Raw genomic sequence first — 11,635 nt, 5'->3', positions numbered from 1 at the left:
GATGGACACAGCCAGTGTAGATATGTCACCACTCTATACAAACTCACAGGAGAAACACTGATGTTAAAGAACTTCATAAATGTTTATTTAATTTTCTAATTACAGCAACGAAAGAGCACATTGAGGCAAACAAGAGATTGGATCGAATGGAATGATTAGTTATGTTTTTTGCTTGTATGAAAACAACATTTTGATAAGCTCTTCTATTCACTATAAACATAAATCAGAAATATGACTAGATTAATTGGTAACTGCCATGCTTGAGAGAGCTAATCAAATACAGAGAGACACAAAAATCTGGAGTAACTCAGCGGGTCAGAGAGCATCTCTGGTGAAAAGGAATTGGTGACTTTTCGGGTCGAGACTTAATCAAAGTTCAATGTGGACTTTAACCAAGACTTGGTCAGTAATCACTAACATTGCATTTGGTTTAGAGATACAGTGTGGAAACAGACCCTTCGGCCCAACGGGTCTGTGCTAACCATTCGTGACCCGTACACTAGTTCTATCCTACACATACTAGGGACAATTTACAGAAGTCAATTAACCTGCAAACTCGTGCATCTTTGGTGTGTGGGAGGAATCTGGAGGAGCAGGTGAAAACCCACGCAGGTCAGGGAGAGAACGTGCAAACTCTGTACAGACAGCACCCGAGGTCAGGATTGAATCCCGGTCTCTGGCGCTGTGAGGCAGCAACTCTACCGTTGCACCTTTTGTCATGTGCTGTAGCCACGATCGAGATGGTGGAATGATGGTGGTGGCTCGTCGTAGTTCTGGGCCCCACATCCAAGGTGGGATGTGGATGCGTTGGAGAGGGTCCAGTGGATGATTATAAGAATGATCCCAGGAATGAATGGGTTCACGTATGATGAGCATCTGATGGCACTGGGCCTGTACTCGCTGGAGTTTACAAGGATGTTGGGGGGGGGGGGGGGCTCATTGAAACTTACCAAATAGTGAAAGGCCTGGAGAGAGTGGATGTGGAGAGGACGTTTCCATGAGTGGGGGAGTCAAAGACCAGAGGCCACAGCCTCCGATAAAAAGGAAGGAGATGAGGATCAATTTCTTTAGTCAGAGGGTGGTGAATCTGTGGAATTCATTGCCACAGAAGGCAGGGTTGATGTTGAAATATATGATGCCAAAATATAGTAATCTAATCTATCTGTACATGGCCCATATCCCTCAATTTCCAGCATATCCACATGCCTGCCCATGTCACTAAAAGCACTAAGTCCATGCTGACCATCGATCACATGTTCACACCAGTTCTATGTAATCCCAAATTCTCATCCACTTCCTATACACTAGGGGCAATCTCCAGTGGGCCGATCATCCTACAAACCCGCACGTCTTTGGGATGTGGGAGGAAATCCTCACGGTCGCAGGGAGAACCTGCAAACTCCATACCCGCTGCGCCATAGAAGGCTGTGGAGGCCAAGTCAATGGGTATTTTCAAGGCAGAAACAGATAGATTCCTGATTAGTACGGGTGCCAGGGGTGATGGGGAGAGGTTAGGAGAAGGGGGTTGGGAGGGAATGAGAGATCAAAGGGCGGAGTGGACTAGATGGGCCGAGTGGTCTAGTTGTGCTCCTGTCACCGATGCACTAAGAGAGGTCCAGCTGGTATATGGTGATGAACCCGTTGCCTTGGGTGACGACCAGGTTGTTGTAATTGTCGACGGTGATGACACGTGGTTTGTGAAGGCCGTTGGCGACGGTCAGCAGCTCCTCCCTGAAGTTCCCGTTGGGCCAAAACAAGAGGATCCGGTTCCACTCGGTGACCATAATATTGTCGTCTTTGTCCGTGCAGATGCTGTAGGGACAGATCGCCTGACCCACCCCGTTCATGGTGACCTGGTCACAGGTGGTGAAGATGTAGCCATCCCTGTCGAAGATCAGGATGCACTTCTTGCCGCAGTCGACCACGATGAACTGCTCGTCGCTGTTGATGGCGAGGAAGAGGAACCGCCCCCCCTCGTAGCCGTACGGCTTCACCCTGTCGACCACCTGCCCGTTGCTGTTGTACAGGGAGAGGGAGCACATGGACCCCTCACTCACAGCCACGTATTCATCCCTGTAGGCGGCGAGGGGGTAGACGGACTCGTAGCCGCGGAGGAAAAGCTTCCTCAGCAAAGTCCCGTCCATGTCCAGCATGTACAGCCGGTTCCCAGACGAGCAGGCGATGGTGTCGTCAAAGATGGCAACACTGCATGGATGTGCGTTATTGTCCGGCAGTGAGATGGTCGCAGTGAGGTGCCCGTCGTCGGTGAAGCATTTCAGAAGGGAATTGTCTTCGTCCGCCACCACGATGATGCCGTCGTTGGAGACGCTAACGCCCGTCAGCGCCGGATCGTACTGGTCACCACCCAGCTCTGTGTTGAACCAATGTAGATTCCACGCCCTCTGCCTGGGTTGGGGGAGGGGAGTGTAGGCCTGCGGGCTTTTTGCTGGAACGGCCACTGCCTTGGCGGCCGATTCTTCACCGAAGGTGAGGCTGAAAAGGTTGGAGTGAGACAGCATGCTCTTGAGCGACTCGTTGACGGTCAGGCTGGGGCGGGTCTTCTTGTCGTCCGGGACCCTCGGCGCTTGGAGTCCATCGATCTGTTCTTCCACGACGGACCGCAGGCAGACTATTTCCCTCATTTTACCGGAACCCAGGACCCCCTGGGAAAATTCCCTGGTGTCCTTCGCCTTCTTGATCTTGAGCTGAATATCATCCCGCGCGACCTTGTACAATTCTTCCTGCTCCCTGACGTAACTGGAGAGCGTGTCCTTGATGGTGTCGCCATGTTTTATCAAGTTGTTTATGACCTCGGCCAGGGTGGACTCTATCATAGACATCAGTGATCTTTCCGTCGCCTTCATCCCCTCCATTGCCTGGACGATGTCGTCTTCCTGTTGGACCAGCGACTGCATGTCAGTCTTCAGTCTCTCCATGAGATTCATCACCGTGGGTCTAGCTGTGGCCCCTGCGTTGGCCAGGGACACCTTCGAGTGCCTGGCGTGGGCATGCGAGGAACAACTGCTGCAGATCACGCTGTTGCAGGTGTTGCAGAGATGGTCCACCAGGGTTCCTGGGTGGCCCTGGCAGTAGATCATCTTCTGCATCTTTGTCTCTGCCTCGCAAGGGCCGGCGACGTAACCGGGCAGATCCTCCAGCACGTGGCGCGGGTTGGCAGTCCCATGGGTGAGCTTGCAAGGCGGGCAGAGGCACTTGAGGCAGGTTTTACACCGAGCCACGGCGGCAATCTCGCTGAGACCAGCTGTCGCGCACCAACTGCAGACCACCTTCTCATTCTCCTTGCTCTTGATGATATCCATCAGACTGTTAATGTGAAAGTTGGTCTTGAGTTTGCTGACCCCACCTCTCACGTCAAACTCTTCCCTGCACTCCGGGCACTGCACCTTCCGGTCTGACCTAACCATCTTCTCCAGGCACCCCTGGCAGTAGGTGTGAGCACAAGGCAGCATCTTGGGCTGTATGAACCTACTGAGGCAGATCTTGCAGTTTAATAGATCATTTTGTATCTGATCCGTAATATCCCCCGACATGGCCATGATGTGGACACAACCTGCAATAGATCAGAGGACACAATGAGGTAGTTGAGGCTGGGATTATCCCAACGTTTTAAGAAACAGTTAGACAGGTACATGAATTGGACCAGTTTGGCGGGATATGGACCAAGCGCAGGCAGGTGGGACTAATGTGGCTGGGACATTGGCCGGTGTGGGCAAGTTGAGCCGAAGGGCCTGTTTCCACACTGACTCGATGAGAAGTTTGCTCACGGAAAGTTTTTGTTTTTAAATACGTCTGAGAATCAAGAGTGTTTTATTGTCATATGTCCCAGATAAAACAATGAGATTCTTATTTGCAGCAGCACAACAGAATGTGTAAAGATAGTAGGCTGGAAACAATATAATAAATGAAAGCCCACGTTGCACAGCCAGCTCCAACTACTTCCCCTCTGGTCCCCCTCATTAGCTCCTGCCCCCCTCCTCCATGATACCCCCTTCTCCCCCATGGCTCTTCCCCGTCTTTTCTCTGAGCTCTCTCCCCCCCACACCCCCCCTCAACCCCCCCCCACCTGCACACCCCCCCCTCCCCCCATCGGCCCCCAAATCCCTCCCCCACCCAGTACACCACTCCCCCCCGTCCACACACCCCTCTCCCCGCCCGCACACACCCCACTCCCCCCCACCCACACACCTCCCGCCCATATACACACCTCTCCTCCCACCCACCCCCCCCCCCCCCATACAGCAACCTCCCCCCCCTCCTACACCTCCCCGCCCACACACACACCACCTCTCCTCCCCTCCCGCACCCCCTCTCCGCCACACACCCGACTTCCCTCCCTCCCCTCCCACACATGAAGAGGAGGGGGAGGGAGTGCTGAGAGATGAGCTGAAATGAGCCGCATTATGGGTGAGTGGTGGAATATTGTGTTGGGGAATGGGTTGTGTTGGGGGACCAAGCCTCCCGTATGACTGAGACACAACGGGTCCCACTTAGTCTAGTCTCATCTTGTGTGTGTGTTGTATGTGTGTCTGTATTCTTTGTTTCTTCCTCAAAACACTACATGACAGGGCTTAAACATTTACACATTCTGACACATTTTCCCCCTCCAGGTTCACTTAAGATTTCATCCTATATGTCACGTTATTGGTGATTCAAATGAAAAAAAAATGGCAATAAAACGGTTCTCACACACAGCCTTTTTCCAGGAGCTTCCAGTGATGATGTCACAATGCCAATCACAGTGCACCAATCACCATGGGCTCTCAGGCTGCCGAGTGCCACAATGGCATCACAACCAATGGCATCACAACTTTGATCACAATCTCTCCCCCCTCCTACACCTCCCCGGTAACTGCCGCAGAAGGAGAGGTTGCCAAAGGCAGGGGGGGGGGGGGGGGGGGGGGCAACGAGCCTCATGCCTGTCTGCTTCAAAGGGATCTTGATTTGGGGTCCTCTAAAATTGAGGGGCCTCTGCTTGGTCTTGGTTTGGGGGCCTCTTATATTGAAATTGGCCTGGGCCTCTGTTCATCTATGAGAGGGCCTGGCCAAAGCTGCCATCGAGGGAGAGAGAAAGATTGCCCGCAACCCCCTTCCCCTACGCATCCACGCTGCCCGCTCCCCCCCAACGTGGGGACGATTGATTGCCTCCATAAATTCCATAATTTTCCTTGTGGGAGGTGATGGGGAGATTTGCTCCGAGGGACGCCAACGCACCCCCCCCCCCCCCCTGCCCGCACGGGGCGCAACGGGTCCCACTTGGTCTAGTAGTATATATATGCATGCATGTGTGTGTATACATGAACTATAGCCCAAAGATACTAGAGGAGCATATATCTGGGACTGGATGTCAAGTATCCCGACAGGCTTTGGGAGGATGCTGCTAGCCGGAGACAGACAGAGCTAAATGCTGGAGCCAAGAGAAAAAAGCGCAGTGAAAATGGTCATGTCATTGACATCTGGTGGAAGCAGAGCTGAAGGTAACTTCACGGCTAAGGCAGGACGGCCTTGAGAAGATAAGGTGCCTGGAACGCACATACTGCAAAATAACTCTCTAATGTGAAGGAGGTATGAACAGGCAACATAATTGAGAACTCCCTCGCCTGATAAGGAATGAAGATGTGTTTTGTTTATTCAGCCACTTAAGAGTAGTGACAGCTTGAAATGATTGATGTAAAGCCATGGGAGTCTTGGGTTAGGACAAAGGCTTCCTTTAGGAGATTGAAGGAAAATTAGTATAAAAGACGTAGGCAGCAACAACCCGGGAACAACCACCGCAAGAATACCCCCTACCAACAGAGTGAATCTGGCCAATTCGTTCACACGGGTAATATCTAACTCCAAGTGTTTAAGAAGGAACTGCAGATGCTGGAAAATCGAAGGTAGACAAAAATACTGGAGAAACTCAGCGGGTGAGGCAGCATCTATGGAACGAAGGAAATAGGCGACGTTTCCTTCGTTCCATAGATGCTGCCTCACCTGCTGAGTTTCTCCAGCACTTTTGTCTAACATAGAACTATTGTTCAGTTTAGTGTCATCTACTGTAAAAAGCTTTTGTGTGCTAACCAGTCAGCGGAAAGACAATACATGATTACAATCGAGCCATTTACAGTGTATGTGGGATACCTGATAAGGGAATAACAATTTAGTGCAAGGTAAAGCCAGTAAAGTCCGATCAAAGATAGTTTGAGAGTCTCTGAAGAGGCAGATAGTAGACTGCTCTCGAGTTGTGGTGAGATGATTCAGTTGCCTGATAACAGCTGGGAAGAAACCAGTGACCAACCGAGGACCAGGTGGGAATGAGAGTCATTGCCTGGGAGAGGTGACACTTGGTTCCCAAAGTAACGCAAAGACCCCGTTTCATTTCTGAACCTTGTGTTTTAACATACTCCCCTCCCATCCCTGCTCTCTCCTCTCTTCTTCTCCCCTCCCCTCCTCTCCCTTCTTCCCCCCTCCCCTCTCTTCTCCCCTCCGCTCCTCTCATTTCTTCTTCCCTCCCCATCATAGAAACATAAAAAATAGGTGCAGGAGTAGGCCATTCAGCCCTTCGAGCCTGCACCCCCATTCAATATGATCATGGCTGATCATCCAACTCAGTATCCTGTACCTGCCTTCTCTCCATACCCCCGATCCCTTTAGCCACAAGGGCCACATCTAACTCCCTCTTAAATATAGCCAATGAACTGGCCTCGACTACCTTCTGTGGCAGAGAATAAGTGAAATGGGGAGAAGGCAGGAACGGGGGAGGGGGGGGGGGGGGGGTACTGATTGTGGATGATCAGCCACGATCACATTGAATGGCGGTGCTGGCTCGAAGGGCCGAATGGCCTACTCCTACACCTATTGTCTCTGTGTCTGTCTCTTCCCCTCACACTCTTCCACACTCTTTCTCTCGCTCCCACTTGCTCTCTCTCCCGCTCACACGTTCATACTCTCATACACTCTTCTGGGACGTTCTGGAGAGAAGGTCCACCGGACTTTCGAGCCCACCACAGTGGAGCGGTCGACAGGAGATATTAAACAAAAACCACACTCCTACATCCTATCTCAACCTCCCTCCCACTGAGGTCGCCCGGGCCGCCCTCTGCAGCATCTCACTCACCTGAGCTGGGTTGGTGGTGAGCAGAGACGATCTTTGGTGGTGAGTGTGGAGGTCCACGTCTCTGCTGCGAGGCGAGAAAATGACCAGCGAACTGAGAGACAGAGGCGGGGCAGCCGGTCTCTCCGCCCCGCTGCCCTTTTATGTCTCACTTAGTGTGTGTGTGTGTACTCAGTGAGAACCAATGATCTTTGGTGAGAATTCTACTTGTTTACGCTGGGGGGGGAGGGGGGGGGGGGGGGACTGCAGGTGCTGGTTTACGACGAAGATAGACACAAAGCGCTGGAGGAACTCAGCGGATCTGGCAGCGTATCTGGAGAGAAGGAATGGGTGACGTTTCGGGGTCGAGACCCTTCTGCAGACCTATGTCCATGTGATATGAGAGGAATTAGGCCATTCTGCCCATCAAGTCTACTCCCCAATCAATCATGGCTAATCTATCTTCCCCTCTTCACCCAATTCTCCTGCCTTCTCCCCATAACCCTTGACAGCCCTACTAAACAAAAATATATCTATCTCTGCCTTAAAAATATCCATTGACCTGACCTCCATAGACCTCTGAATTCCACACATTCACCAACCATTAACTAAATAAATGTCTACTAATCTCCATTCTGAAGGTACATCCTTTTATTCTGAGGCTATGACCTCTGGTTCTAGACTGTCCCACCAGTGGAAACTTCCTCTCCACATCCACCCCATCCAAGCCTTTCACTATTCGGTAAGCTTTTAATGAGGTGTGTGTGTCCCATCCTTCTAAACTCCAGCATAGACATAATATGCGTCCTGTCAAACACATACGCATTATTTACCATCCTATCGACTTGTGAAGGAAAATAATAGAGCAGAGAATTAATAGGGTTAGTTTGGTTTGAAAAAGTTATCTGCTTGAAAACAAGTCTGAACACAAAGGACAGCTTGTGCACTCAAGGTTACAACTGATAAGAACCTAGACAGAACTATGAAAAGTAATCCTTTGACATTCTGACCAAAGATCTTATAGCGAAGATCTTTGATTCTGACTCTCTCTCTTTGACCCTGACTAGGAAGGAAACTGCGTTCACTTTGCGGCCCCGTTTCCACCAATTTGTCCACCGCCACGCACAAGAAGCGCAAGACAGACACCACAGGCCCGAACAAAGCTTTTCAAAAAGGGGGGTGGTATGACAGGATTACAAACATTTTAATGTTAAATTATGTGCCCGCTGCACACATCACGAGCACGAAGCGTGAAGTCCCTCGATGCCGGGGTTCAGGGTTTTTGGATCTGGGGTTTTAGATGGTTTCTGAAGCATTCTGAGCCTTATTTTGGAGCATTTTTGCCCCAAATTTATGCCCAATATTTCAGAAATTAACAGGAATCTGAGAGGTAGCTTTATCACCAAAGGGTGCTGCCAGAGGAGGAAGTTAAGGCTGGGACTATCCTAATGTTTAAGAGACATTTGGACACGTACATGGATAGGACATGTTTAGATGGATAGGGGCCAAACGCGTGTGAGTGGGAGTAGTTTAGATGGGACATGATGGTCGGTGTGGACAAGTTGGGCTGAAGGGCCTGTTTTCACACTGCATCATTCTATGACTAAAAAGTTAAGAAAAATGCATGTAGATAAGTAGAGCAGATTTGAAAGATTAGTGAAATGTAAAGGTAGAGAGGTTTATGGGTGGAAAGGAACATAGGAAAATAGGGGGGGAGAGTGGGCTTGGGCAGATGGGTGATGGGAAAATAGACACAAAGTGATGGAGTAACCCAGTGGGTCAGGCAGCATCTGTGGAGAACATGGATGGGTGACGTTTCACAGAGTGCTGGAGTAACTCAGTGGGTCAGGCAGCATCTCTGGAGAATATGGATGGGTGACATTTTAGAGTGCTGGAGTAACTCAGCGGGTAAGGCAGCATCTCTGGAGAAAAGGTATAGATTATATTTCGGGTCAAGACCCTTCTTCAGTAATATTCATGATGTGACATGCATAGACATTCCTGAATGTTACCCAAACCATCGTGAGCTACTTTGTGACGGTGCTTGCCCTCTGCTATAACGTCTCTGCTGCCTTGGGTGATGCAGGACAGGACACAAGCTTTAGGACATGGTGTGAAGCTGTTGCAGTCTGTCCCAGCCTGGTAAAAGCCAGGGTGGAGTGGATGTGGAGGATGTTTCCACTAGTGGGAGAGTCTAGGACCAGTGGCCACAACCTCAAAATTAAAAGATGTTCCTTTAGGAAGGAGATGAGCAGGAATTTCTTAAGTCAGAGGGTGGTGAACTGTGGAATTCATTGCCACAGACAGCTGTGGAGGCCAAGTCAATGGACATTTTTCAAGAGGAGATTGATAAATTCTTGATTGATACGAGTGTCAGAGGTAATGGGAAGAAGGCAGGAGAATGGGTTTGAAAGGGAAAGATAGAGTCATAGAATGATACACTGTGGAAACAGGCCCTTCGGCCCAGCATGTTCCATCTACACTAGTCCCACCTGCCCACGTTTGATCCATAAGTCTCCAAACCATTCCTATCCATGTATCTGTATAACTGTTTCTTAAATGTTGCAATAGTCCCTGCCTCAACTACCTCCTCTGGCATCTTGTTCCATACACCTACCACCCTTTGTGTAGGTTGGAAAAGATTTAATAGGAATCCGAGGGGTAACTTTTGTCACACAATGGGTGGTGGGTGTATGGAACGAGCTACCAGAGGAGGTAGTTGAGGTTGGGACTATCCCATCGTTTAAGAAACAGTTAGGCAGGTACATAGATAGGACAGGTTTGGAAGGATGTGGACCAAAAGCAGGCAAGTGGAACTAGTGTAGCTGGACATTGTTAGCCGGTGTTGAAAAAGCTACTTATCTTAACTACTAAACCAGGTTCGCTTCTTAATAAACAGACACCACACAAACTGTTTGGTAGACCAGTTCAAAACTTTACTTAACATCGGCCGATGGAAGGGAGGGAGAACTCCAGTCAAGTGACCAACACAGACACTTGACTGTCCTCAGCCACCTTCTCTGAACAACAGAATTACATTGCTTTAAATAGGGTTTTTTTCCCCTTAGCACATTCCACAGACATTAATCATGTCAGAGGTACAGGAAAAGGTTTCCACAGATTGCATCACATCAAAGGCCTTTTGTTTACATGGTACAAGATATACTAAAAACATTGACCATCTGCTTTATCATTTTATTTCCACTCCCCTGGTTTTCTTTTGTCACTTGGTCCCTCTTAAACATAGGACATCTGGTTTATTGCCTCTTGCTTCAAAGATGTGACCACCTATGTCTTTCTTCCTCTATCACCTCCTCCCCCATAAACATTGGTCATTTGATCTCCACTTTCCTGGTTTTCCCTTGTCACTTGGTCCCTCCTAAACATAGGCCATCTGTTTACAAAGATGTGACTGGCTATTCCGCTCTTCCTTTATTGCCTCCTCCCCATAAACATTGGTCATTTGATCTCTACTTCAAAGATATCTTTAGCTCCTTCTCTCTGCCTGTCACTTGGAAGACAATGTTATAGGATTTATTATCTCCCACACCCCGCAACCTTAGACAAGCCTAATTTGACACTAAATGTAAACTGTAAGCTAGCCCTGAAACCTATTTTAATTTTTTCTTATTTTTGTAACTTTATTTGGCTTCATCAGTGTAGGCAAGTTGGGCCAAAGGGCCTGTTCCCACACTGTGTCACTCCCAGAGTTGCTGCCTGACCCGCTGTGGCAGATTGTGCTTCCTCAGCTGCCATAGGGAGTACATCCTCTGTGGTGCCTTTTTGACTGTGGAGTCGATGGTAGCACCCCCAGTTAAGGTCATTGGAGATGATTGTTCCCAGGAACTTAAAAGACTCCACTGATGTGACTGTGGTGTTGTTGATGGTGAGTGGGGTGAAGGGAGGGGGAGCTCTCCTAAAGTCCACAATCAATTCCGCTGTCTTAGAAACATAGAAAATAGGTGCAGGAGTAGGCCATTCGGCCCTTCGAGCCTGCACCTGTATTTTGTTGGTTCGCATGCTTGATCAATGGTGTTTTATCTTTAATATTTTATTATTATTAATGTTTAGTGTTTTCTGAGTCATTCGTAACTGTCACTGTATGTCATGTTGTTACTTGTGGGCGGAGCACCAAGGCAAATTCCTTGTATGTGAATACTTGGCCAATAAACTTACTTACTTCCCTTTCCCTTGACTGTCAGTCTGAAGACTAGGCAAGAATATCAAAATGATCACCTTCAGCTGAGAAACAAAAAGATGATTTGTGTATGAAGACGCCATGACCAAAGCCGGTTACGGGAATGGTGCTGAAGATTACCCATGACCCTACTACGGTTTTTTCGTCCAGTGGACTATCTTGCTTATATGATTTTTGATTGTGATATTTTTCAGCTTGGCGAGCACAAGCCTTATAAGGGTCTTCATGATGCAGAGATCAGTGTGATAGGCCTGTAGTCATTAAGACAACTAATCCTGTCTTCTGAAAAGCCTCTCCACCTCCTCTATTTTTATTGTTGATGAAGTGATGTTGTTCAACAAGGA

General features: G+C 49.0%; 1 protein-coding gene across 1 annotated transcript; it reads right to left on the bottom strand.

Annotated features, from left to right (window-relative positions):
• Positions 1-58: 58 nt before the first annotated feature.
• On the bottom strand, positions 59-3,953 carry LOC129713821 (E3 ubiquitin-protein ligase TRIM56-like). Its single transcript, XM_055663140.1, has one exon. The coding sequence runs from the start codon at positions 3,555-3,557 to the stop codon at positions 1,605-1,607; it is 1,953 nt and encodes a 650-aa protein (XP_055519115.1). The 5' UTR covers positions 3,558-3,953; the 3' UTR covers positions 59-1,604.
• Positions 3,954-11,635: the final 7,682 nt, after the last annotated feature.

Source organism: Leucoraja erinacea, chromosome 37 (assembly GCF_028641065.1).
Source record: "Leucoraja erinacea ecotype New England chromosome 37, Leri_hhj_1, whole genome shotgun sequence".
Taxonomy (NCBI): Eukaryota; Metazoa; Chordata; class Chondrichthyes; order Rajiformes; family Rajidae; genus Leucoraja; species Leucoraja erinaceus.
This window is presented reverse-complemented; position numbering and strand designations above follow the sequence as displayed.

What these genes read in the sequence shown, in the direction of transcription:
- LOC129713821 (XM_055663140.1), bottom strand. Translation starts at nt 3,557, where the DNA reads ATGGCCATGTCGGGGGATATTACGGATCAGATACAAAATGATCTATTA.